The sequence below is a fragment of the Solenopsis invicta genome, chromosome 8, assembly GCF_016802725.1.
Source record: "Solenopsis invicta isolate M01_SB chromosome 8, UNIL_Sinv_3.0, whole genome shotgun sequence".
NCBI classification, from domain to species: Eukaryota; Metazoa; Arthropoda; class Insecta; order Hymenoptera; family Formicidae; genus Solenopsis; species Solenopsis invicta.
In genome coordinates, this window is record NC_052671.1 from 4,933,616 (window position 1) to 4,961,081 (window position 27,466).

The following is a 27,466-nucleotide window of genomic DNA, read 5'->3' on the forward strand; positions in this document are numbered from 1 at the left end:
GGTGCAGTTTCGAAATTTTAATGTACAGGTATTTTTCCGTTGGATTATTACACAGAGCAGAATTGTATAACTGAACAAACACTGTACACGTGTAATCTCATAATCGTAAACAACTCGATCTCGCATATGCGCACTGAAATCAGTTGGATTGCGCCTTGATTGATAAATACATTTTGTTCTTGATAGTTTGCTTGGTGGGATTTATCTTTTTCAATATTTGAGTCATGATGTTGACAAGTTGTTCGGATGTGAGACCGGTCTTCTTGGATTTAAATTTCTGTAGCAACTCGGTCGTCGTCATCGGCTTGCGCATTAAGTACCGTCTCACCTGATCTTCTGTGATCCCAGATTCGCTGTGATGGATATAAAATATGTCATTATTATAACAATCGTAATAAATATTATAATTGTTGTATATTGCAAACACACATACTTTGCTCCTGGTATATATGATGTTACTGGGACCAAGTTGAAGTTATCGAGTTTTAATTTTTTCGCTTGCGGTAAATCGGAAGATGACCCAGATTGGGTCTCCCAATTTCTCTTAAGAGAATCTGAGGCGGATGCTGCAGGTGTTGGCGTCGCGGATCTCGAACTGTGCGCGCTGTTGGGTTTCTTGTTGTCCTTCTCTTTTAGCGCAGTGTCCGAGTCCGATTCTGAGTCGCTGGAGAAATCGCTCGACGAATCTTTTCCCGATGCTGATTTCTTCTGATCTTTTTTCTTGGCTTTCTTCTTCTTCTTTTTGTCTTTCCTCTTGTCCATTTCTTTACCAAGTTTGTCTTTGTCCTGAAACAAAGTACATTAGAAATATAGAACAAAGTAGTTAGCAGTATACGTGATAATAATGATAAATGCGATAGAATTTATATCGTTTAAGGAATATGAAGAAGATGCAAAGTTTATCAATAAACGTTAATATGTTACTCTACCTTATCATCCTTCTCCTTTCCTTCTTCGTCCTCATCCCTATCTTCCTCGCCGTCCTTCTTATCTGTTTGTTCTTCGTCATCTTCGTCTTCATCAGACGCAAGCAACTTTCTCAACGCATCTTCTTCCGCTACAGATTTAATTTCCTTGCCTTCTGTTTCTGATTCAGGATCAGAAGAATCAGATATATAATCGCATTCTCTTCCTTCCTCATCTCCGTCATCGCTTTCTTCGAATGCTTCATCGTCCGAAACATTTTTCTTCTTTTTCTTCTTTTGCAGTTGAACTGGGATATTTAATTAAAATATAAATTGTATTTATCTACAATACATAATCAATACATACTTTTATGTATTAACTTCTACAGAAGATAAACAAAATAATGTGAACACCTAAGAAATACACTTTCTTTAAAAGATTAATCTATTTGTTTTTAATACAGATTTTATTCTTATTTGGAATAAGGTCATGTAATACTTGAACAGTCTCATCAATATCATGTAATACTTGAACAGTCTCATCAATATTATACTATTTACTAGGTAGAACTTAAGAATCCTTTAATATTTCTTAAAAGATATTCTGCTAGAAGAATGGTATGACATTGTTGGTTGCTATTTAAGCATTGTATAATACCTTATCTTATAATAAACTTTATTTTGAACAAGGATAAAATCTGTATTAGACAAATGATGGCCAACTTTTTATTAAGTATTTTCCAGGTGTTCATATTATTTTATCTATTGTCTGTATAAGATAATTTCATTTATTACCTTTATCTTTCTTCTTTTTTTTATCGTCCTCATCTTCAGATCCTTTCTTGTTATTATCCTCTTCATCACTGTCTGACTCATCATCATCACTATCCATCCATTCATCCATCTCTGATATTTTTAGCTCTTTCTCCTTCTTACCCGGTCTCTTGCCTTTACCACCTTCCACCAACTCCTCCTCGTCTCCACCATCTTCATCGTTCCTCAATCTCTTGCGTAACATTAATGAAAAATAATTCATTACCTTGTTTCTACGACTAAATTCCTGTTCTGCTTCCTCAGCGCTGAGAGCTTTGTACCTCTGGATCGGTTGAAAGTTATACCTAAAAGAGTTTGACTTTTGAGTATTCACCAGTGGACAACTGATTATATAAAATATCTACCATTCGTGTAAAGGAAAGGCCTCTATAGCACCATCGGCAGCATGCGTAAAGACGTAATATGCAGCATTTTCACTGACTCCTCCTTCCCGAATGCCCTTGAATTTCTTCCCAGTTTTTCCCCCTGACTTCAAAATCCATGGTTGATCTTCCGGTTTATATTTTCTACTGGTAATACCATACTTCTTCCTTCTGGCTTCCTCTCTAGCATCACGCCCAAATTCAGATCCAGCGCCAAACTTTGGCAATTCTTCTTCCATGCCCTTGTACTCTTTCATATTGTTCTCTCTTTCCATTTTTACTTGACTCCATTTTGAAAAATCTACGTTCAGTGTTGCGTTGAATCTCATGACATTGTGCTTTTTCTTGCTATTTCTAAAAGAATTTATAAATTGACCTTAATTAAAGATGTATAAGTGAGGGAGAAACAAAAGCAACAATATTTACTTTGGTACTCTAATACTGAATTTCTGCTCGGTTGATGCAACTGAGGGCTGGAAAAGAGAATCATGATATATAATATCACCATAAAAATAATAAAATTCTTTACAACAATAATAGATTGTACATTTTTTTACAAATCCTGGTAAAAAATTTTCATGTATGTTAATTATAAAATATCTTAAGATTTCAAAGGTTTTTGTGTTCAATAATTTTGGATGAAATATTATAAAATCTAAAAAAGTTAAAAGCATTTGTTAGAAATTATGGGATAAATAATCTTAGAATATTTCAGAGTATGAAAACGTATGAAAAATTCTAAAAAAAAGATGTAGATTTACTGAGTATTTCTAAAAAATATTCCAAGCCATAAGTATAAAAATTGTAAAATAAATTTTCACCAGGAAAAGTATGGACAATAACCTAACTTCCACTACTTGACCTATTAAACTTGCCTTTGAAACTGTACTCGAATTCGCGTCGGTCATATTGAACTAATTAAAAATCTTCGCACAATTTAATATTGCAATTACAATTTAAAGGAATGTATTTTTGACCTATCCAACATACACATTTAAACCCAAAGAGACAAAATTTCATTAGGAGAACTTGTGCACAGTGTACACCAGTGCACACTAGACACACCAGTCAACCAGTGTGCCACGAGTGCCATGAGTGTGCTCCGAGAGGTGAGGTCAGGTGCAACACGGTTGCGCGGGATGGTAATAATCTTTTAAATTCACGAGATGCACGATTAGCATTTGAACCAAATTATCTTCTTTAAAGTTCTATAAATTTTCTCTCATCCTTTTATTTACACCTTCTGCACAAAACATAAAACATTTGAGAAACATATTTTGCATATTTTATAATAAAAATGTTATATTTATTTTTATTATTGTGTCTTTTTAACATGTTATATCTATAAATGGATGTATCCTGTGTCCTGCAAGGCACACACTACACAAACCAAAGCACAATGGAATTTATTGTGAAGGTGATAGTTTAGATGTTCATGAATACGCCTGGTATGGTCTCCAAGAAAGAATGTGAAAAGTTTAAATTAGTTAAAAGTTTCAAGGCAGATCCGAATAAGACTTTTCTGCACACAACAGATATTGTGCAAGATTGTGCAGGATGTGGAAAACATATAATATATACACCAGACACAAAATTGATTCAAACATATTGAAGTTTTTGACTGAAGATATAAAAAAACGAAATTCCTATAATTCTTATCATTAATAAAGTAAACAAACTAAAGAAGAAGGAAATATTATTAGACTTCGTGAACACTTTGACCAAAAGAGCAAGAAGTCTCCAAATTTTTACGACGTATTTATGATATCTGCTTTGACTGGGGATGGAGTTATAACGATTTGAGGGTAAATTTAAGAAAACTATAATTCTTTAACTTAATTTAAAAAATATATTATCTAATTTATCCGATTTTGGATATTAGAAATAAAATTGATTACCAAGTAAAGTTGCATAACAATATATTTGATCAGTCGATGAATTAAAAAAAAAAATCGTCTAATTTTCAAGTATCTGCGATCAAAATTGGAGACACGTACGTTATAAGACAAACAGGAAGGTAATGCTAAATCTTCCAAATTTTCAAATTCATCAAGAAACAATCGCGAGAGAATTGAAACGGCGAGTTTGTCCAGGAGAAGGTCTTCGCAGGGGAGGGGTAAATCCGGTAAATGGACCAACCGGCCATCGATGACGACAGCACCGGCAATAGATCCCGGAGCCAATGCTTATCATCGTCGGAGCACTGCCTCATCGACGGTAACTGAAATGGTCGTCCGCGGCCGGTAGTGCGCCGCGCTTCGAGATTCAGCGAGGAAAAGAGAGATTAGTAAACACACGGGGGGAATTCTAATCAAGACTCGACGATCACACCAGGGGCATGGCGCATCAACTACTCTTCTCGGCCAGCAGGCTGGAAAGGCTAATCCTGCGGTCCGCTCAGAAAGGTTATTTCGACACGTTTCAGGTACCATAACCTCTCCGCCGCCTCCGGGTATTCCGCGCGATATATAACGCCTCGCGCCAGGATGGTTCCGCCGCCAACGGTTCTCGCGTGAAAATGACGCGCGACGAGCGTCATCGTGACGGTCGTTAATCGTCCGCGATCACGACAGCTACTTGCGTGTCGCGAGTCGCAGACTACGTTCTGTTGTGCAACCTTCTGCAACCGATGCATTTGCTTATCTCGCCGTAACTATGGTTCGTTTTTCAAGTTTCTATCAATATGATAGATTTTTCGACAAGAGAGCACCCTTTTCGTGTTCCGCTCTCTCATATTTGTATTGTCATATGACTTGTCTATTGTCGCAATATGACATGTGGTTTACATCAGCTGATGACGATTGTTTGTATATAAATTCTATAAAGAAATCAAATTGAAATATTAAGAATAGTGACATAATTCTTGTCATTTTGTTATGCCTTCAGTCATTGGAGCAGTAAGATTAAGCTGAAGTGTATTCTTTCAGCTGAGACGTCACTTATCACTACTTAAAAATAGTACAACGCTGTCTGCCATCGAGCAGGTACAGCAAAAGTGGAGATTATTTTGTAAAGAACCACCTAAAGGATTTGAAAAGTTCTTCAAACCAGGTTTACCTTTTTGAGACTTTATTTATATTTCTTTTATTCTTAAACCAAATATACGACTTCTAAAGAAATTCCGTTATAGGTGAAGGTAAAAATGGCAAGAATGCTGCCAAAAAACCAGAAGAAACGAGTAAAAAGGCGGAACGGGCTGAGACGGAAAAGGCTGGAACAAAAGAACGTCCGTCGTCTTCATCTTCGTCTACCTCTACATCGTCATCTGGTGCCAAGGAGTCTAGTTTCCAGTGGATATCTAAACTCTTTGGAAGCTCACAAGGAGGTAAACCATTTGAAAGTGGTGATAAGGAGAAAACAATTCTGATTTTGGTTACACTTGGAGTAAGTGGCTTGATTGGATTGCTACTTTCCCAGGATATGAATCTAAAAGAGATTACATGGAGAGAGTTCATATATAAGTGAGTAAATTTTAATAATTGTATTTTTATTAATAACATTAATACAAAACAATATGCAGATTGTAAGGCTGATACTTCATATATCGAGCAACAAATTTTTTTAAGAGTATTGATTGGCTACAGAATAGAGAAGTTTTTGAGTCTCCAGAAATTTTATATCTTGTAATTAATAGAAATAACTAACAAGCTTCTTACATACAAAAAATATTAGCCTTGTATGTTAAAACGTAATTGGCTAACTTAGAAATAACCAAAAGATTCTTGATAGATTTATGCTGTTTTTAAAATATTCCGCTTTTTATTTCGTTTATTTTATTAAATTCTTTGTACCATTATATTATAAAATAAATAAAATTTTGATAGTTTGAGATCAATAAGTAATTTTGATATGTATTAATTTGTATTTTAATAATTAGCCTTTATTAATCTTTAGTCTTGTATAGTCTTTGTCTATTGTTTATAAATGGAAATAATTGTTGATCTCATATAATAATTTTAAACTTACATAAAAATTATATCTTTGTTTTTCAGTTATCTAAATAAAGGTCTTGTTGAAAGATTAGAAGTAATAAATAAGAAATGGGTGCGTGTGAAGCTCTTACCTGGGTATACTGTTGATGGTTCTGTAAGTTCTTAATTAACAAGATTACTGACAGAGTTTATTTTTGAATTTTATGTTGGAACTTATAGTTACCCTGTTAATATTTTCTATATATAATAGGATGCACTATGGTTTAATATTGGAAGTACGGATACTTTTGAAAGAAATTTAGAAAATGCACAAATAGAATTAAATATGGGACCTGAGAATTATATTCCTGTGATCTATAAAAATGAAATGGAAACTGCAAATCTTTTGTCATATTTGCCGCAGATTATCATGTGGGGTAAGCGATTAATTTTGTAAACTGTCATAATAGCAAAATAACTTTTATTATTGCATTTGTATTATGGGGAGGCTATCATTAAAATATATTTTAGGATTCCTCATTTTCTTAATACGAAGATCTGCGGAAGCAATGTCTGGTAAAGGAGGTAAAAGAGGTGGACTTTTTGGTCAAGTGATGGAATCAACTGCAAAACTAATAAATTCGAAAGATATTGGTGTACGATTTAAGTAAGTAATACATAATTTTGTATATACATATGTATTTTTTTATTAAATATATGCAATATATTTACAAATTATATATTTAACTTGATTAGTAAATTTTATATTACTTGATGCTAGAGATGTTGCTGGATGTGAAGAAGCTAAAATTGAAATCATGGAGTTTGTAAATTTCCTAAAGAATCCGCAACAGTATATAGATCTTGGAGCCAAGATTCCAAAGGGTGCTATGTTAACAGGTAATTAAAATTTATTTCAGTTATGTAAAATTGTATAAAATGTATATTATTCAGTAAATAGTGAAATGCATTTTTTAATTAAACTAGCGATTAAACTTATGGTAATAATACGTAATATATTTGTTTTACAGGTCCCCCTGGAACCGGTAAAACTTTGTTAGCTAAAGCTACAGCTGGTGAAGCGAATGTACCTTTTATTACAGTATCAGGTTCAGAATTCTTAGAGATGTTTGTAGGTGTCGGTCCTTCTAGAGTACGCGATATGTTCTCCATGGCACGAAAGCATGCACCGTGTATATTATTTATTGATGAAATTGATGCAGTTGGGCGAAAGAGGGGAGGTCGAAATTTTGGAGGTCATTCTGAGCAAGAAAATACATTAAATCAGCTCTTGGTAGAGATGGATGGTACAATCATAATTTTAAATATGAAAAAAAACCAAAAGTTGCCGAATAATTTTTAATGTTTTTACTTAATTCTTTTTTAGGATTTAACACAACGACTAACGTGGTTGTATTAGCAGCGACTAATAGAATAGATATTTTAGACAAAGCGTTATTAAGACCTGGACGATTTGATAGACAAATATTTGTTCCTGCTCCGGATATCAAAGGACGAGCGTCTATTTTCAAAGTGCATTTAGCTCCTTTGAAAACAATGTTAAATAAGGATGAATTAGCGAGAAAGATGGCATCCTTGACTCCTGGATTTACAGGTACAACTGAACATTTTTGAAAAAATATAAGAGCAAGCAACAAAATATTTTACATAAAAAAAATTAAATGGAATCTATCATAACAGTATATACAAAATTTTTTAGGAGCCGATATTGCAAACGTTTGTAATGAAGCAGCTCTAATTGCGGCGAGAGATTTAAATGATAACATCAAACTTAAAAACTTCGAGCAGGCTATTGAGAGAGTAGTTGCAGGTTTAGAGAAGAAGACCAAAGTATTACAACCAGAAGAGAAGAAGACGGTTGCTTATCACGAGGCCGGTCATGCGATAACTGGCTGGTTCTTAGAATACGCAGATCCACTTATAAAGGTTATTACATCTCGTCTACATTTCATAACGGGCAGTACAATTTTTTAAATATTATATTGTCTCTTTTAGGTGTCTATTATTCCGCGCGGTAAAGGATTAGGATATGCCCAGTATTTGCCTCGTGAGATGTATCTTTACACGAAGGAACAGTTATTCGATCGAATGTGTATGATGCTCGGTGGACGAGTATCGGAAGAAATCTTTTTCGGTCGCATAACTACAGGTGCACAGGATGATTTACAGAAGGTATGGTCATGAGATTGAACTGTAAAAATATTACATATGTGTGGTAATTCTAAGAATAAAGCCTACACTGAGATAAAAATTTTTTTAATGAAAAAATACATTTTTTTTTAAATCATACATTTTGGTACAAGCATTTGTTTGTTTTATTTATATAAAACTATTTACTTTCAAGTAAATAATTACAGTAAATAATTAAAGTAAACATATTACCCTAAATATATAATTTTGTATTTTTATACTTTTTACATTTATTTAAATAATGATGACAAATAAGCTAATAATATTAAACTTAAATTGTTTCCTTAGATTAAAAAATCTGATTATTTTGAATATAGTCTAACGGTAAATATTTTCTAGAACTGCAAGAAAAAATTGACTAAAAATTATTTCTTCATTTTATTTACATAAATATTTCAATTAAGAAATTTCAGCATCATTCAGCACTATAGTATTCTTTCTGTATTTTGATATGTATTTCTTTTTATTAAATTGTTCTTTCGTTTCTCATTATTTTTCAAGATTACAAAAATCGCGTATGCGCAAATTACGCAATATGGCATGAATGAAAAGGTTGGAAATGTTAGTTTTGAAATGCCGGGTTCAGGAGAAATGGTCTTCGACAAGCCATACTCGGAGCATACCGCGCAACTTATCGATAATGAGGTTCGAGAGTTGATTGAGAGAGCACATAAGCGAACGTTAGCTCTTCTGAACGAGCATAAAGAAGATGTAATCAAGGTAGTAATAACTTCGTCGTCCATTTAACTGGCTTTGTTAAACAACGAAGATTGAAATAATTTCGTTCAATTTCAGGTTGCCGAGCGATTATTGAAGCAGGAGATTCTAAGTAGGGACGATATGATCGAATTACTTGGACCTCGACCTTTCCGTGAAAAATCCACCTACGAAGAATTTGTCGAAGGCACAGGTTCCTTCGAAGAGGACACTACGTTACCGGAAGGTTTGAAAGAATGGAACGTGCAAAAGGGGGAATCGTCCCAAGACAGTGACAAGAAGAACAAAGCAGCGGAAGCGCAGCCTTCCGAAGCGGCCTCCGGCGACAAGCAGCCGCAGCAACGACTGTAATTGTAATATTTTAGTCTTACAAATGCTTTGTATTATAGTTCGAAATACACAATTATAATAAGTTCACGGTTGTTCAACAGTGTATTGTCAGCTGTATCAGCTGTCGTAATCACTATACGCGAAGTTTGTCAATTTAGCGTGTCGCTTATGATGTTTTCATGTAATTAAATTCAAACTATATTCCAATTGTTCCCATCTCACATCCGCTTCACCTCCGTCAACTGGGAATAATTTATACGCGGAACATTTGTACAAAACTAAAATAATACTCGTGAAACTTAAAAATTTCAAGGTCTTTTGTATCATGTCAATAAAACTGCGGATACTTCCTTCATTTTTTAATGATTAAAGACACGTTTTTATTTGACAACGTTATACCATTGTTTTTTCCATATTCTTTTGGAAGCTAAAAGGCAAGCACAAGATACTTGAGAGTATAACATTTGCAAGTTCAATATTTACTTTAATCTTTAAATTTACATATTTATTGGTTTACACATTTCCCTGTAGAGAAGCGATATATATTCTGAAAGGATAAACTTGGGAATTACAGGAATATATGGGATGGAATAAATGGTTTAACGCGCACGATCCATATTTAAGGTTTAGTTTATTGATAAGAAACATGTCAGTAACATCGGCTTCTGCATTACATTACTGGATACGAATTAATTTATGTGTGACGTGTGCTGTTTATCGCACACCGCTGTAAATATTATGTAAAATTGCTTTCGTCGACATCGCGGCGACCGGAGTTTGCCGCGGCTTGCGCTACGAAAAATTTGTAAAAGGTATCCGCCGCTATTTTATTCGTGGTTCACACACGTATGTTGGTCGTGAACGCGTTTGTCGTCGCCCGCTAAAATGCTTTAGCCTACACTCTTGGAATCCAAGCGAGTCATTTTCTCGCGTTTCTTCCGCGGGTACGCACGATTCAGTACCTGATGCGCGAAAAACCGAATGTGTGATAATCAATTCGACAAGTTTTTGCAAAGTTTAATCGCCGTTAATTCATTGATGAGACATATCCCAAACGATGCGAAATTTTGAGATACGACTGAAGTGCCTGAGAAGAATTAGAGAATCTTTTTAGGCACCTTTGTTATTTGAGATACGATTGTGTGCGATTATCTTTTTTCAGATAGATCGAATCTATCTCTATTTGACGCTGAAATCGATCTTGCTCGTAATAGGTACTGAATCTGCGAAAAAAATTGCCCGGAAATATTGAGTACAGTGTCTTCTTTCGAATGACAATCCTTCCGTGTTAATCTTATTTATAGGTATATCGGCGGTGTAGGTGTACAGAGATGCGCGCAACGACACGACGTTATAAATGACTAACAAAGTTTGGTTTGACATTAAAAAGTACGCGCGACGTGTACAATATTTCTAGTTGAAGTTTGGTGTTACATTGTTCCAAAATTGGCAAATTCATCCTCTATCACTTTTACATGCCTTCTTTACACATGCCGTGAATTCTTAGTGGGAGTCCGCCGAGTTTACACACGCGTTGTAGGTTTTGAGAAAAAATTACACATACCAAATCGCAATATCAATTTTGATACTATAATATAGTATTATTATATTTTACTGATTTCTAATTGTTGAATCTTGTCGGTTTTCGACAACTACCCCGATAGGATGACATTTATCAAATTATATAACGAAATCTTGCATAAAAATTATAATCTGTAATTATGTAGATATATTTATAAAACCAGATATAAAAGTATCTGACTTTTTACAAAACACTGATGGCAAATCATCTTATCAGTGATATATTTGCAAAGTTAAATTTGAAAAATAAATTGACTGAAAAAATATTTGTGCTGTATTATGTATAAAACATTTAAAAATATAATTAATCTATATACATGCTTGTAATAAACATGCATAATATTTCTAGATTATAATGTAGAAATATTGCAATATAAAATATTACACACATTCATCGTGGCAAAATTTTAAATAAAGAAATTAAATGGTTTCCTAAATAATCGTAAAATATTTATACTTCAAATTTCTGAATTTGATCTATAATATCTAATTTTTGACAAACATTCAAAAATTTTATTCCAACAAAACTTATTGCGCATCATTTCAGCGAAATGTGCCTATCGGGGTAACGACTGCCATAAATAAATATATGGACTGATTCTATACGTTTCTACGTTGAATGATGTCTATCGGGAACACGAAAGATTTATAGAACTTGACCTATTGACCTGAAAAATCGATATAACTTCTGTATTATTTCTTTTACTCGTAAACAGTTCCTTCAGCTTCCGCCATAAACTTCGGCCATTTGTCGCAACGTGTTTTATTGGAAGAACATTTCGCAGACGACGTTTCTTAATGCGATGCATTTGCAAACGTGTCTTATACATGTGCTCATTGTTTTCATTTTTTTTTCTTTTGCAAAGTTTAAGAACGGTAGAACGACCGTCGAAGTAGTTGATACATTATTAAAAGTAAGCTTCAATTACAATATTCGTATCGAATCGCACGCTAACAGGTCGCTGAGTGTATACTTTCTAAAAATTCTATAAACTCGTCTTGCGAATTCGAAAGAAATGAGTTTTCTCTTGTAAATTCAAGAATTTTCTCACTTTTATTTACGTTTTACGAATTTATACGGTTACAAGTTTCTGAGAGCCGTAATAAATTTCTCGTATTTTCCTCATTTAGAAGCTCGGCATAGGCAGATCGGAGTAAACAACTTTGCGCCGCTGCAACCTCATTTTCTGTGCGATTTCGTTCGTACTACCACGAGAACATTGTCACAAATAAAAGGCCGTGGTATACCGCGATAGCCAATGTGATTGTTGTACCGTTCTTCCAAAAACAAATATCTTACTCTGAAAAAAAAAGAGTCGATAATAATAATTAAGCCTAGACGATAGTTACAAAGCTTTAGTGAAATAGTGTCAATTAAATATTCAACCAATATAACGAAATAATTAGTAACCGTTTAATAACCGATTACTATTAATATAATTAATAAATGTTGCTAACTATTTGATTACATTGATCAAACATTAAATTAAAATTATTTCACCAAAGCTCGATTATTATTACCAAACTCTTTTCCTTCAGCGTAGGAAATGACGAAAAGATGGCATAGCACTTTTGTATTCGCATCACTTTCAGTCTCGTCCGTTAAGTGACGATTTCTATTATGTGAATATCAGCAACGTTTGGGGGGATAAAAGTGAATGTCGTAAATCGTGAACCATAAGCGACACAAGCTGCACTGCGATACGGATTATCATATTCGGGCATGAATCGGTGAACGTTTCTCCACTCTCTTTCCTGTCGTTCCTCAACACTCTTTCTTTCGGCGTGCATAAATTTGGCACCAGTACAAGATGGCTCCTTCTTCGTAAAGCATCACGTTGCGCTATCGGAATTTAAAGGCGACACTCGCTCTCTTCGCAGTAAGATTATACGCGTACTCGCGAACGAGTATAATTATTTCGAAGTTCGTCCCGTTAGAAAAAGTCGCGAGCAACGTGCTTGAAATCCCAGTTTGTTTCTCGTTCAGTTTTTAATTGCTCACTGAGTCGCTCGTTTCGTTCGTCTCCCGTTGACGGGGAAAAAGGAAAAAAAAAAAATAGATCCTCGCGGATCCCAAGGACTATATCGCGGTTCTGCTCGTTCGCTTCCAGCTATCAGTTCTCTCTTTTTTTTTCTTTTTTTTTGTTTTGCTATTTCTTTCTCCTAAATCTTTGATCCCAAGACAGTGTTAATCTGAAATGGCAATCTTCCCAGCGTTTCTACAAAACTATACGATTTATCGAGTAAATATTTATAGATTTCGAAAGTATCGTTAACTTAACACTAATTCGCTAATCAAGTATATCGTACAATCACTAAATTATTGCTTTGTCGTACCTTGTATCACACTACTCTAAACCCTATGTGTTTCCTTATGCATTTTCTCTCTTCTATCTCTATCTCTTTCTCTCTCATTTTTTTTTTTTTTCAAAAAGCCAGGTTTAGCGGTGATCATGCCTGCTTCTCCGTGAACGTTCGTGTACATACATGTGCAATGCACGCGTAGATGCGTGCGCGAAACGTTTTCACGTGAATCTTCTTAACACATTAACATACCGCAATAGTTCTCTTCTCCCTCCCTCTCTCTTTCTCTCTCCTCCCTTTTCTTTCTGCTAACTAATATAATAAACTCGGTAAGTGTAATAATCGGCGGAACCACTTGAAATTCTATCGTTTCGAGGAAAGAAACGTTCGGTGCCAAGCCTGATTCATCACAAAAGTAATTTTAATAAACTTTAGCTACACGTCGAGGAAAGTCGACGCGTACGTTATCAAATCGAGAGTACTGAAAGTGCAGCCTATCTCTCACCGAAAAACGCAATGTGAGTCGCGTTGATCTCGCGAGATCCGTTCAAACAGATGACGAATACGAAATCACGTTGAACGAATAAAAATAATCGGTTCTCAGTTTTTTCAGAATTTCAGTGTGATTCGATCGATTAATACGTGTACATACATCTATATATATATATAGTTTTTTTTATATATATATAATGGATGCGCTTTGTCTCTATAAGTATTTTATTTATATTTACGTGTACAATGCTTGTCACATTTTCGTTGTTCTCTTTTTTTTTATCTTCGATATATTAACATTCAATTGGTTGAGTGAGTTATTCGCTCTATCGCTTATATTGACGATTCTTATCACCTCGAAAACGATATTATACTACGACTGTTAAATCCGCCGCGTGCGCGGCATAGAAACGGTTTAGCAACTTGGTCCTCTTTAATTGGGAGTCTTTATATTAATGCGCGTCCATTCAGTTTCCTTCCTCAATTATTATTGTTTACTTGCAGTTTTCCTATTGGGTGCACCCTCCTTTCCAGTCGTTTGACTCCAATCGCCCAATCGTCACGAAAAAGTTTCGAAGAACAAAGAGATAGGATCAATACAAACACGATTGTTCGTTCAATGTTAACGGCAAGATCGAGAAAAACAAAATGAACGCATGTATCCCTTCGCAATTAAAACTGGGCGATCGGTTCACAACGCCTGCTACACAATTCACGAAACGTACTTGTTTTCCAAGTTCGACTAAATGTTCGACTTTATGAAACTCCGCGCGATCTTCGGTTGTATAAAAACACATACATTTATAGACATACGAAATATTAATTAATGTATATATATATATATGTATAATTAATAATACGTTTTACTTTAATTATATATAAAATAAGCTTTCTTTAAATTTTGCATAATACTTCTAATATGCGCGACTTTCCGCTTTTTGACAATTGTTCGGTTGCTCGAATAAGGATTAATTCGTTTGGAAGAGATGCCACATCCGTTTCCTCCGTAAAACGGAAATGTGCCAAGACGAATGCGCCGGATTGCGAAGTCACCGTCGGTTTCGCTCGGTTCCAAGTCCGACATACGCGATTCGGACAAGGAACTACCTCCCCGGACTGAGAAACGTACGAGGCATGATCGTCCTGGGGCCTGGCTTCAAAATCATTTGCATATTACAAAAAATAGTAACGACTGCCCGCATTTATCTCGCGCTTACGTGTATCAGTTCTGTGGCCTGCGATCTCACTCTCTTGACAATTCGCTCGCCCCCTCGTTACAACAGGGTGCGCCTTCTTCTCGCCCCTGTTGAGTAACTCTCGTTGAGTGCGCTAATTGCGCCAAATTCGCGGCAAGATTTCGCGAACGCCTTGGTTGCCAGGATCAAAGCGAAAAAAAAAAAAAGGAAAATTTCTCGAGCAGAAGTGAAGAGAAATGATTTATTTACTTCAATTCAATTTTACTAATTTCCCCAGCAAACACAAAGTTACATAAAGTTACATAAAATGTTACTTGGTAATTTCCCATTCAACAATGTAATGAGAGTGTTACGTAAAGGTTACATTGGAAACTTACACTTAACATTTATGTAACTGTAACTTGGCGTTTACTGGGTCAGTTTTACGAAAATAACGTAAAACGAACGATGCGATTTAGAGTGTAAATAGATATAGATTTCAAGAAGAGTTTAGCGCGTAAACGAGAGATTGCCGACAACGAGAGCGGAGATGCACGAGCACGCTGGCCGTACTTTGTTGCATCGGCAAGTTTCAAGTTGGAAAAACCATTTTATTATACGCAAGGCGCGCGAAATCGTGCCGCGAAGCATCGTTCCGTTTCTTGTCGCCCTTTCTTGCTCTCGCGATACTAAAACTACTGTAAACTACGTCGCGACGTTCACGTATATCCTCGACGGAACTCGCTTGGGACCCAACCAGGGCGGTCGTGGACCATGTGTGCACATCCTTCGTAATACCACTTCTCTCCTCTATTATTGACTACCGTTTACACTATTAATTATAGATTCGATTGACTGTCGAGTATTTTGTAATACAGTATAAGAGACGAGTGCCTACAGTTAATTCTCAAATATTACGAAAAAACGTGGCCGAGCTGCAGAACTACGTGCGTGTTTCGTGATTTTTTTTTTCCCGTATGGATTAAAGATCTACTTTCTTCTTGCGAGACGATTTTTCGTACGGAGGGTCGACGAGGCACGAAATGTAAAAAACAAAATACGAGCGTTAAAAGGAGTCCGGGGCAAAAATGTAGGTTGAATCCCCGTTTTGCGGAGATTTACTCTTTTAACTCTCGCGAAATCGTTTCAGCTCTCGCGTGGACGTGTATTTAGCTCGCGATAAACGATAACGCGCGTCGCGTCGATGCGCAATCTGCTTTTTAATATATACATGTAAATGCATATATATATATAAAAACAGAGGGGGGGGGAATATTCATTTTACGTTTTTCAGCTCTCGGGTTATTTCATGCTTTCACATTCCGCGTCCCAATTTCGTTAGCGCCTCTCGCGGTTATTATTTTATTGCATTGGTAACGTTGCATTTTATTCCGCGCCTCTCATATCTTATTTTTACATTTCAATGCGCGCCTCGACGCGTTATCTGCCCGCCGTCGCGCCGCACCGCGCCGCGCCGTTGCGTTCCCGAGAGGAAGAGAAAATGAGTCGTTAGCAGGAGACTTCCGGAAAAAAACGCGGCCGCTCTCCTCCCGTTTTATTTTATCGCCGCAATTTTACGGCAGCAGCGTTACTGAAAAGCAGCGATCGAGAGATGTCTATATGCATTACTCTCGTTGGTGTTGATACGTTTGTACTAAACTAAAAATCACTAAAGCTCTCTTTCTCTCTCTCTCTCTCTCTCTCACGTTTAACCGGGCGTTAATCCTGTTAACGATAAGTGTACCGCGTATTACGTTCAATTAATTAAATACAATTGATCCGCGCTCCGCTAATGTCTTACACACACAACACGCACACACACACCCACACATACACACGCGCGCGCACGCACACGCACGCACACGCACGCACACACATACACACACGCACACACTCACACGGTCGCTAAAGTTTCCCGTACCAAAATATCTCTAAGTTATATTAGAAACGCTTTAGACGGCGCAGGGGAGGGAAAGAAAGTAAGATAAAATATACGACGAGAAAGAATAAGCGTCGGTTTCCCTTCACTTATACATGCGGCTGCCTTAGGCAACTAAGATAAAAAGGATGTAATTCAAGCGCAACTTGTTGACTAGATCGTAAGTACTTTTTCTTCTCCCCTTAATTCCACCCTCCTGCTCTCCTCTCTTTCTCTCTCTCTCTCTCTCACTCTCTGCCGCTCCCTTTTTCCTCCTTTTCTTTTTTTGGTCATATCTTTGGTATGACGTTGTGGATTGCACACCGTTCTATAAAATGCACTCGCGTGCGATTCACTTTTTTCATTCTTCTTGCTCGAAGCTTTCACGCGAAAATACCTCCCAAGCAATGGTATTATCTCCCTCGATATATTCAGTTTTAGTATGTCACGCTACATGTACACTCGTTACATGAGACGTTTTATTATAATGCTTTGAAAGAGGGAAGAGAGGATTTGTCTTTTCTTCCCGCAATCGACGTCGTATGACTAGTATTCGTTAAAACGAATCGAATTACGAAATAAAATAAATTAACAACAATAAATTAAACAGCAATTTCCGTAATTCCGACTCGATTTCTTAAGTTCTACGCGCGTAAATAATATATATATATACATATGTACATAACGCAACATTAAAAAAATTAAAATCTAAAAATGTTAAAGCTTAAATTTGCGTAAAGCCTCTAGGAACTTTGATAACAACGCAAACGTGCGAGGAAAGATCTCATTTAGAAAATAATCTCACAACTTTATCACAATTTAAATATTAAAAAAAAAAAAATCAAAATAAAATAATTAATAAATGCCTTAGAAATAACCGAATCTCTATTAGGAACGATTGTAAACGATGTAGACGTCTCTGCCAGTTAAAAGAGATCGCGATACACCTCGCGCTCTCGCGTTCTCGCCGCGATTTTCGCAGCCCCGGGAAAAAAGCATTGATAAATTTCGATGAAACGCTGCAATTGACCGCGCGATCTTGTTCGCGCTTTTAACAACCGAGGAAATGATGTGTTCCATAATTCAGGGGAGCAGTACGACCGACCCTTTTGCCACCGAATGGTCATTTCTGCATTCAACAGGTGGCCCAGTTTACGTGAAATGTTGATGAAAACTTTCCGCAAGCATCCGCGTGCGTTACGCTAAGGATCCTGGCGAAAATCGCGCGAGAGCAAATTTAAATGCACGAGAGAATGCTCGCTCCGCGGCGCAGAGAGTTATATCGGGCTGCGCCCTTAAATTAAAATATAAATCGGCGATTCAACTTTCCAAAAATTTATACGCACGTGTATCATTCGTTTCGAATTCCAATTATGCTTCGAGAGACCGTTCTTCCGATCACATTAACAGAGATATATTATTATTTTTTTTTTTTAAGGGCCTTCCTTCCTCGGAAGAGAGCAACGAGCGAACCTATATCGTCGAGCAAGACTGAATGAAAAAAGTGAGCTCTTATAAGCTACGTAGGAGAAAGGTATTGCACTACTTCGTCTACGATCGACTTTATCGCTTGCTCATTCCGCGAGCGTCTCGATTCGTCGTTTTTACGAATTCACGAAGTGAGATGCATCTGCGATGTTATCGTATCGATCTTCGACAAGAAGACGCCCAAACATATTGAAATATTGATATCACTTTATGTCGAAGTATCTTCACGGCAGACTTACCTAAAATGACTAGCGAATCAAAATACAGATCTTCTCACCGGTGGAAGAGGAGTTTCTCTGTGCGCTAAAAAGATCTCAACGGTCGAGAGCGTGCGGGCACATGTCGACGCATATATGCTAATGTCTTGCCGGAGAAACGGTTCTCCTTTTTAAAGGAGGAGCGAGTACGGAGTTTTATTGAGAAATTGAAGCGGTGCATTTTGTATGAAACTTTATCGAAAAACTTTATCGTTCCTCGACGATGAAAAACTAAACGGCCAGTTTCATCGAGTTTGACTTCAATTTAATTGGTTCTTCGTCCGTACCGGCTTCGATGTTAAAGAAAGAAAGGTAAAGAGTCGCCTGAATCAGGGTCTAGTTGGAGCAAACTGCGACGTTGACGAAATCATCCAACAGTGAATAAAAATGGTATGGTAGAAAAAAAAAATAATAATAATAATTTTAAAAAGAGGAATGTTGAGTGCTCTCTTGGCCAATAGAATTTCAAATTTTGTAAACGCACGCATCACGTTGATTCGTCAACAAATCGACAACGCGATACGCAGCACGAAGGTACTCGAGTCTGACGCAGTCGCGATCACTTAATACTTTTGGAATTTTGTCGAAAACACACGGCAAGATTAGTTTTGCTGAAGTGTCTGAAAATTTAGCTAGATGCAGATTTGAAAATAATCTCGTTGGCTTATCGAAATAAGTATGTAGAACGCTCAAGCTGATCCCTAAAATATAGAAACCTCTTTCGTGCTGTAAAAAATGCTGTAATGTGAAATTAAAAACGTAGTTTGATTCAATTAAACGTCGAATTACGGAGCTGTCAACAATACGTGCAATTGATTCAACTAAATCTTATCCATTCAACATATTTATTATTATCTTTATTTTTTATCTTTTTGTTTCATTAATGTTGTTATTGAATTAACAAGATATTTCCAATTAGACTGTTGATTCATTTTTTTCTCTACGCATCGTTCATGCTCGAGTACCTAGCCATTAATTATTTTGATGGTCTAATAAAATTATTTTCAGATCTGCATCCAACTAAAATGTTTAGAGCTTCAGCAAAACCGTATACAGTCAAATTTCAGATGTCTCCGTTCATCTCGCATTTGTATCATTATTTTCACGTAGCACCGCCGTGTAGCTTTTCGATTCTCGTTACTCGTACTCGTAATGATACTCGCTTGTCGGAGTCCGTGTGGCAATTTGTGAGGCTCTCCTCTCCACATGGCGTCTCGAGGTGAGAAAAATCGGAGAAACGATTCTGAGAATAGCCCGAAGAATATGTGCCGGGAAGCAAAAGAAGTGGCGCGGTGAAATATTCAGAGAAACTCCTCTTCTCGCGAGAGAGGAAGAGACGAGCGCGAGATCCGAAGACGCCGATATGTCAATTACCTTCTCGTTCCCGCGCAGCCGAGATTTTCGCCCGTCCGCCCACTCGCGACGTTTAAGCCGGCGAGTAAATCGAATCACTTTGCGCTTACCGAGAGATACCCGTTGAAATTGGATGTTACCGGTGATTCGACGTCTGATCGTCGTCTATGAGGCACAAAAGAGCCGAGGCTCCTATTCGACAACGGCGGCAAGTCATCATTAGCCCATTCTGCAATTTCAAGCAAAATCTTATCGACTAATTGGAAGCTCTTCCTCCCCCCTCCCTCTCTCTCTCTCTTACCGCGCTTGGCTTACCGAGCTCCCCGATCCAATTCGACCTGGACTAGTAGCGAACAGAGCTCTTACGGTAAATCCGGGACAACAGGATCCAAAACGCGACAATATGCTTTTAAAAGAAAAATATTATATTTTATTTTAAGAGGAAAAATCAAAACTTCTAGTAAATATTGATAGATAAAAATAAGAGTTTTAGTAAATTAATTTTTAGTAAAAGAGAGAGTCTTTTTTTTAGTAAAAAAAAGAAAAAAAACATTTAATAAATTGATGGGTAAAAATAAGAGAGATTCTAAACTCAATTTTATCGTATCACATTTGAGAAACTTAATCGAATACAGAAAGAATTTTACTGTAGTATCTAAAAATTTAGATACAGACCAGAAAATAATCTCATGTTGGACTATCAAAATTATGTAAGACATTCAAGCATGACGATGCAAAAAGTTTTAACGTTCTAGTAATCAACTTGAACGTTTAATACAAATATTTTAAACATAATTATTTTCAGATCTGTATTTCAGCAAAATCGTTCTTTCTGTGAACAAGTGTTAATGTTAATGGGAAACGCTTCTATGGCGTATATTTATAAATTATAGATAAATACCCATAAAATTGATGTTGAATTAATAATAACTTTGAGTTGATTTCGCAAACGCGAGTTTTTTTCGGCGTGAGGACTTGCTGGCGCAATCGAGCGCAACGATAGACCCGGATCAACTCGAATTCCGTACGAAACAATCGAAACCAATCGAAACCATCGCATCCGCATGGCGATGAGAGGTAGCGGCTTCCCGTGCGTTCGTTCGTCTTCCGTCCTTTTTTTATTCCTCTTGGTCCATGAGCAAAAGCACTGTCTATGCAGTAAACTACTTCTTTTTTATTTTTTTTGTTATTTTTACCAGTCAACGTGATGACGGCGCTGCAATCTTCTGTTTACGTCGTGCACGACCGGCTGCAAATTGCGGATTGATCGGTTAGCACGGCGCGCTTTATTTCGGGCGCGCTGTTAGGTCCAAATGTGAGAATAGTCGTGATCGATCGTGGGTGATATGTCAGCAGGTTTAACCCCTCTCCCCTCCCCGCCGCTATTGTACAATATTAGACTGTGTCGCGAATGCAATTAAGCGAAGCAATCGTCCGGCGTAAGCGAACTGTCGTTCGGCAGAAAACGATAGATCTTCGTCACGGAAATCGATCTCTGTCAATCTTCGAAAGGAAAGGAGAACTCAGCTAGCGTGCCGCCGTAAATGAGACACCCACCTACCTACCTGATCGCTCTACGTCCCGGCACAGCCTATGACGGCGCGTCGACGTCGTTGTTGCTCTCGTCGCTATCGCGCTGGCACGCCGACTCCAGGTGTTTGTTCAAGTACGACTTGAGGGCGAAGGACTTGTGGCACTTGGGACACTCGTAGTTCTTGTCCGCCGAGTGCGTCTGCATGTGCGCCCGCAGATTCGAGCGATCGGCGAACGCCTTGCCGCAGTGGGCGCATCCGTACGGTTTCTCGCCGGTGTGGCTGCGCAGATGACCCTGCAGCAGCCAGGGCCGCGAGAACATCTTGCCGCATACGCCGCAGCTGTGCGTGAGCTTGTGCGTGAGTACGTGCATCGCCAGGGCGGGCATGCTGACGTACGCCTTGCCGCAGTGGATGCACTTCTTGGCCGATTGCGAGTCGATGCTGCGGTGCGTCTGTTTGTGCCGCGACAGATTCGACGAGGTCGCGTATTGCTTGCCTAAAGGGAAAGAAAGGAAACAGGCGCAGGTTGACTAAAAGATATGTTCGATTCGAATTAATCTCACAAGCTTTAAATTAATACATGGAAAAACGACTTTGCCGAAGCACTTGACGACTTGGGTGAAATGGATCTGAAGATAATTTTGTGAATCCATCAAAATAATTATGAAGGACGTTCAAGCGCGATGGGTAATGTCGATAAATAGTTTCGATATTCTATCAACCAGTTTGAGCGTTCTACGTAATTATTTTAATAGTCCAACAAAATTATTTTCAGATTTCTATCCAGATAAAAATTTGTAGATTGTAGATACTTTAGCAAAGTCGTGCCTTCTGCGCAAGTGCAACGTTACAAAATAGAGATTAATGAAATTGACGCTACTCACCACACTCGCAGCACACGTAACGACCGGTCTTGGAGGTCTCGGGCGCCTCGATCGGTTCGGTTTCCTGGTTCTTCTGCACGGCGGGCATCTTCTTGTTCTTCGACCTGCCATCCGAGACGAGCAACGTGTCGTACGTATAACTGGCCGGTTTCACTCCCTCCGCCTGCTCCGTGATGGTTTGCACCTCTTTGTCCCTCTGCGTCGGTTGCGAGTTCGGATTACTGTTTTCGATATCGCTGCTGCATTCGGAAGTCGGTGGGGTCAGCGGCGGCGTCGTTTCGATCTGTTGCTGCTGCTGCAACGGTTGTTCCTGAAGCTGTAATTGCTGTTGCTGCTGATGCTGCGGCGGCGGCTGATGCTGCGGCTGTTGAGCGACGATTGACGTGCACGGTATGGTGGATGTGCTGTACGTCAGCAGGATTTCCTGTACCGGTGACAAAGGTATAAAAACGCTACCCGAGGATGGCACGATGGTCGCGCTGGACTCGTAAATGATCCCGGCGGCCGCGGATTGCTGCTGCTGTTGCTGCTGATGGCCGTAGATGGTCGAGTTGGCCAAGTCGATCGTGTTGACTTGATAAATCGGTTGCTCGGCCGGTTGGTAGACCGTCATCTCCTGAACGTCAGTCGCCGGCGTTTCGATCACGTTTTGAGGACCGATCGCGACGCTCGGCGGTGGCAACGGGGGTAGCGATCGGGAGAGCTCTAGAAGATCGTGCGCCGCCTCCGTCTCCGCCGCGGAGCGATCTTTAAACATGGACGACATGGGCATGCCGCAGGACGTGGTAACCAATCGTATCCTAGAATCGGATGATCTCGAATGCTCCGGAGGATCCTCCAGGTGATAGGACGTCGACGTGCTGGACGGCGGAGACGGTTCTCCGGTGGATGGTGAATGGTGTAGCGACACGATAGACGCCGACGTGGCCTCCTCGAGTCTCTCGGGAGTCGTTCGCACGCCCGACGGAGGTAAAGACGTCACCGTCGTCGTCGTCGTCGTCGTCGTCGTCGTTGTAGCCTCCTCGACGGGAGAGACGATCGTTTCTGGCGGAGACAGAGTCGTCAGAGACGTCGTGGTGGTGCACGCGATCACAACGGTCGTCTCCATTCGCGTCGTCATCGAGTAGTCGGTCGCGGGTGTCATCGTGATGACGGACGACGACGGTGCGCTCATCGTCGCCGTTGTCGCGACGATGACAGCAGGCAACGTGTTCGCGTCGCTCGGTTGTTCCTTCGAGGGGTGGGCTGCATCGGCCACGGCGGAAGTCGCGACGGCCGTTGTGTCTTTTGATTGCGTGTTGCGACATTCTGCTGGAATTACAAAGATTAAGCTTCATCGTCGCGTACACGCGATAATTCCAAGTGATAATTCCGTAACAGAGAAAAAAAAAAATATATATATATATGTAAATTTGTTAGACGTAAGCTTATGTTATCGCCAAGTATCTTTGCTGCCTTGTATACCGCAGGGGCAACGTGTGAACTCATTTCTTTGCTTTCATTTGACTTTTTAATCGAGATTTAACGACGCCGCGGGCTTTTAAATGGGATACCAAAGGAGAGTATCCGATTCTCGTTACCGGCGTGATAGCAAAGAGTGTCGAAGCTTGATGGTAGGAGCGGCGATAAACGGATGATAAAGGGGAGAGGGAGGAAGATGTGGGCTGCACTGTACGGATTGCGAAAGGCAAGGGTAGCGGGGATTATGACGGCAAATATGTTAGAAACGAGGTCAAAGGGGATGGGAGTAAAGAACCAAGAAAGGTCTCCTAGACTAAGCGGATATAAAATTTCGCGATAACTCGGTTATGAAAGTGCACGTTTCGTTTTAAAAGCTACACCCCGACTTCTCTTACGCCGCCGCCAGTCCGATCTGTTTTAATATTTCTGCGTCGTTGTTTCCGTACGTTTCGCGAACAGAATGAATTTTTACTGTGATCACGAAGTGCCTTTCACTATTCGCGAAAGGATCGACAGCTATGAATATTATGCGAATGCAGATATCCTGCCTTCCGTGCTGTGCTATTTTTATTTGCGCACAGTATACAGAAAAGTTGCATCAACTTTGGACACATGCAACATTTTTTGTTGCAAGTCGCGCGACTGTGAAAGTGCATTACGTACACGTACATCAAATATTTAATAAAATATAAATGATTAAAAAAAAAACTCTAACGTACAATAGGGTTCTTGGTTGTTTGTCGAGAAAAAGAGAGAGATAATCTTAATTTAATAATTTTTATTACACATATGTAAAAAATATTAAAAAGTTTTTCTATAAAATTTTCATCCTCTCCTCTGTTAAAAAAAAACTAAAAAAAAAAAAATAAAACGATCAAGCGGAAATAAAGAAGAAATAAAACTGTATATTTTTTTATTTTACAGCTGCACAATTATGCGTCCCAAAGGTTACCACTTCGGAATACTTGATTCTAATATCACGTTCCTCATATTATCTTTAATAATACATCGAACATCGATTCTAATTAATTTCAATAATTACCAGGGCATCAAACTGTTCACTAAAGTTTCAATAAAAGAGCCGCTCTCCTTTAGACGCTTCCGCAAACGATTTCGGTCAATTGCAAATTATTCGCGTAGAACGCGAACGATCGAAACTCTCGCCTCTTTGTGCCGAGATGCTATAAACGCGCATAGCCATTACGATGATTCTGAGCGCCGCCTTTGTAACTGCATTTACTGTCTCGACAAGTTTCGCATACCATTTTCGCCGTTCACACGAGAGGCGGATGCGCCGTACAAGTAGTAACGCCACGGAGAATTCCGACAATTAAGGTCGTTTTGTTGCGACCAGGTAACGCATTGTCGGGAATTACATGGTGTGCAGCGGCGTGTGCCATTATCACTTGATAATTCGATATAAACGCGTATCGAGCTGGCGCTATGCACCAAAATGAGTGTCATAAAGTGTCGCTAAAATGCTGAAATAATTATGAAAGAATAAAAGAATATCGCGGGTTTTTTTTTAATTATTAATCAAAAAATATATAGGAGGGAGGAAGGGGGGGGGACATTTAAAACGTTACAAACTATTATCCCTACATTTTAAGCAATTACTTGTTTACTTTACAATTGATTCGTCGCGTTATTCTGTAAAAGTATTAAGGTACAATTGTAAAAAAAAAAAAAAAATTAATAATAGTCTACGAGACATTTTATAATTTATGTCAAAATATGAATAAAATATAAAACAACCTCGTACACTATTGATTTTTTGGTAATTCTAATTTTTTATCATGCAAAATAATTAGATGAATCATATTATGTGGAAAAATTCATATAACTTTATTTTAAAAAATGGCGATAATCTTTATATTATCTTAAAAAAAAAAACTAATGTTTTTAGAAATTATTTTTACCATTATATATTACTCTACAGATCGTGTAGTTTTGTTTAAAACATTTTTTGTTACGAAACGTATAAAAATAACAATTCAGAGATAACAACTTGTAAAACACACCCTTTAAACGCCCCCACTCTGTATATTTTTACTCTCTAAATCTCGTACAGTGAAAAATCACTGGAAAAATTAAACAAGCTCAATTTTCGCTCTTTCAGCGAGTGATATTTCACTTTATAATATATACTCTTTAGAGAGTATATATTACATATGTAAAATAATTTCCTATAATGTGAGCTTAATTCATTTCGGTCTCGTCGAGTTTAGGACCACTTTGGCGCTCCGTTCGGCACCGATCGATCGCCGAGACTTGTAAAAATAATTATTGAAACAATCATACGAATTCTCTCCCGGTCAAATATGCAATACGTAGCGTACCTTGCGCAACAGGGGGTGCAACGCACCCCTCTACGGGCGAGACGGGCAGCTGCATGGTGGTTGGCGATGGCGTGCTCCTTCCGCGGCCCCAGCTCTCGAATCCTCTGGCAACGCTGGTTATGTACTTGTTGCACAAGGCCTTCTTTACCATGTAGCACCGCGGCATCTTGGCTGATCGTCGCTCTCCTCCCACCGGGGATTAATATCGAAATATCGCTCTAAGATCACTAAACAAGCGCGTAGGGTAAACACAACCCTCTTGAGCCTCGACTATCCTTCCTTCCTCGATCCTTACAGCGGTGCGACGGCGTGCTTTATTGCGTGCGCGTTTCCCGTGCCACGATCGAGAGGTATCGATCGCGCATATCGCGCGTTAAATCCTCTTCGCAGAAGTCGCGGCTCTCCTCGCCGGCGAGCGATGCACTACGATATATCGTACGATATACCGTTAACCGTCCTGCCGCTCGTTTTTTTGTTTCGTTTTGTTTTTCGCAAATACGCCGAGTTTATCTTCCTGATGATTAACGCGGGGATTTCACCAGGCACACGACGTCAATCGATCTATCGATCGATGCTTCAACTGTTCGTCCCACTCGCGCGCTTTCTCTCGGGTGTCCTGAGACGCGACATGGTCATCTCGTGATCTATCCCTCTCAACGATCTATCCGGCGACCGGCTGTCCCGATCAGAGTTTATTTTTTCTACTCAAAATTCCGCCTTGCAGCAAGGATGCGCGAGGACGATTCTTTCCTCGGGGAAGCCTATCTTGTCTATCTTGGCGATTACCTTCGCTCAATTTAATATCCTAGACGTCGTTGCACGATTATTCAATAGGACTCTGCGTATAAATGTATATATATATATTTTTTTATTTCTTGTTGTATAACTATGTACAGGGATGAGAGTGAGCGCGTACGATCGCGGTGTCTATATGCGCGTGTATACATTCATATTAAAATATCTCTTAAAGTGAAGCGAGGAGCTGGGAGGAGCAGCTCTCGACCGGGTGGCGATCGAGTCCGAGCGGGGGAGTGGAGCGACGTAGAGTTGTCAGTTCTGGATAATGTCTAAGAATCGGATCGGAGGGCGAGATTTTATGTGGGAGGGTGGCGGAAAGCGTGTTGCGGCTTGCCTTTGCTTTGTTCCTCGAGATTACCTTGTTTGTAGTATTGCTTTCGTTGTATATTCACGGGTGGAAGATTTACATTCTCTCTCTAGAGCGCCGGCCTCATGCCCGCCGCGTTTATCTCGCGTCGCTCGCTAAACGTACACGTACACGCGCACACATACGTCTACGTGCTCGTTCTATCCATCTAGCTTATATCTCTTCTCTCTCCTCTCTTTCTCTCGTTCTCTCTGCCTCCGCTTCACCGCCGCGGGTTCGTTATCCTGCGCTGCCTCCGGCAACA

At 38.8% G+C, this 27,466-nt stretch overlaps 3 protein-coding genes across 18 annotated transcripts; 1 reads left to right on the forward strand and 2 right to left on the reverse strand.

Annotated features, from left to right (window-relative positions):
• Positions 1-2: 2 nt before the first annotated feature.
• On the reverse strand, positions 3-3,285 carry LOC105196143 (general transcription factor IIF subunit 1). The gene is made up of 7 exons (XM_011161909.3): positions 2,977-3,285; positions 2,528-2,574; positions 2,084-2,455; positions 1,701-2,023; positions 930-1,213; positions 434-786; positions 3-353 (listed from the first exon to the last, which is right to left on the reverse strand). The coding sequence occupies exons 1-7, from the start codon at positions 3,007-3,009 to the stop codon at positions 140-142; spliced, it is 1,626 nt and encodes a 541-aa protein (XP_011160211.1). The 5' UTR covers positions 3,010-3,285; the 3' UTR covers positions 3-139.
• An 863-nt stretch (positions 3,286-4,148) lies between these two features.
• LOC105196150 (AFG3-like protein 2) lies at positions 4,149-9,641 on the forward strand. Of its 2 annotated transcripts, none has more exons than XM_011161921.3 (13): positions 4,149-4,526; positions 5,029-5,152; positions 5,232-5,562; positions 6,094-6,187; positions 6,284-6,449; positions 6,544-6,679; positions 6,794-6,912; positions 7,044-7,319; positions 7,400-7,627; positions 7,733-7,959; positions 8,029-8,205; positions 8,725-8,943; positions 9,019-9,641. In XM_011161921.3, the coding sequence occupies exons 1-13, from the start codon at positions 4,440-4,442 to the stop codon at positions 9,289-9,291; spliced, it is 2,457 nt and encodes an 818-aa protein (XP_011160223.1). In that variant the 5' UTR covers positions 4,149-4,439; the 3' UTR covers positions 9,292-9,641. The 2 variants fall into 2 exon arrangements, with proteins under 2 accessions (XP_011160223.1, XP_011160232.1); XM_011161930.3 differs by lacking the exon at positions 4,149-4,526 and adding an exon at positions 4,579-4,759.
• A 252-nt stretch (positions 9,642-9,893) lies between these two features.
• LOC105196165 (zinc finger and SCAN domain-containing protein 21) lies at positions 9,894-26,307 on the reverse strand. 15 transcript variants are annotated; one of them, XM_026135062.2, is made up of 5 exons: positions 26,058-26,307; positions 22,258-23,568; positions 21,404-21,869; positions 20,154-20,244; positions 9,894-20,067 (listed from the first exon to the last, which is right to left on the reverse strand). In XM_026135062.2, exons 1-3 carry the CDS (start codon positions 26,221-26,223, stop codon positions 21,430-21,432), a joined length of 1,917 nt encoding a protein of 638 aa, XP_025990847.2. In that variant the 5' UTR covers positions 26,224-26,307; the 3' UTR covers positions 9,894-20,067; positions 20,154-20,244; positions 21,404-21,429. The 15 variants fall into 15 exon arrangements, with proteins under 15 accessions (XP_025990847.2, XP_039308682.1, XP_039308679.1 ...); XM_039452748.1 differs by having other exon boundaries at positions 20,140-20,244; XM_039452745.1 differs by adding an exon at positions 20,740-21,341 and having other exon boundaries at positions 9,894-20,244.
• Positions 26,308-27,466: the final 1,159 nt, after the last annotated feature.

What these genes read in the sequence shown, in the direction of transcription:
- LOC105196143 (XM_011161909.3), bottom strand. Translation starts at nt 3,009, where the DNA reads ATGACCGACGCGAATTCGAGTACAGTTTCAAAG. An exon ending in GCCTTTCCTTTACACGAATG is followed by an intron (nt 2,024 to 2,083) that starts GTAGATATTTTA and finishes AAACTCTTTTAG; the next exon opens with GTATAACTTTCAACCGATCC. An exon ending in TCATATATACCAGGAGCAAA is followed by an intron (nt 354 to 433) that starts GTATGTGTGTTT and finishes TATCCATCACAG; the next exon opens with CGAATCTGGGATCACAGAAG.
- LOC105196165 (XM_026135064.2), bottom strand. Translation starts at nt 26,223, where the DNA reads ATGCCGCGGTGCTACATGGTAAAGAAGGCCTTGTGCAACAAGTACATA. An exon ending in TGCACCCCCTGTTGCGCAAG is followed by an intron (nt 23,569 to 26,057) that starts GTACGCTACGTA and finishes TTGTAATTCCAG; the next exon opens with CAGAATGTCGCAACACGCAA. An exon ending in TTACGTGTGCTGCGAGTGTG is followed by an intron (nt 21,870 to 22,257) that starts GTGAGTAGCGTC and finishes CTTTCCCTTTAG; the next exon opens with GCAAGCAATACGCGACCTCG.
- LOC105196150 (XM_011161921.3), top strand. Translation starts at nt 4,440, where the DNA reads ATGGCGCATCAACTACTCTTCTCGGCCAGCAGGCTGGAAAGGCTAATC. An exon ending in TGGAGAGAGTTCATATATAA is followed by an intron (nt 5,563 to 6,093) that starts GTGAGTAAATTT and finishes TTTGTTTTTCAG; the next exon opens with TTATCTAAATAAAGGTCTTG. An exon ending in CTTGACTCCTGGATTTACAG is followed by an intron (nt 7,628 to 7,732) that starts GTACAACTGAAC and finishes AAAATTTTTTAG; the next exon opens with GAGCCGATATTGCAAACGTT.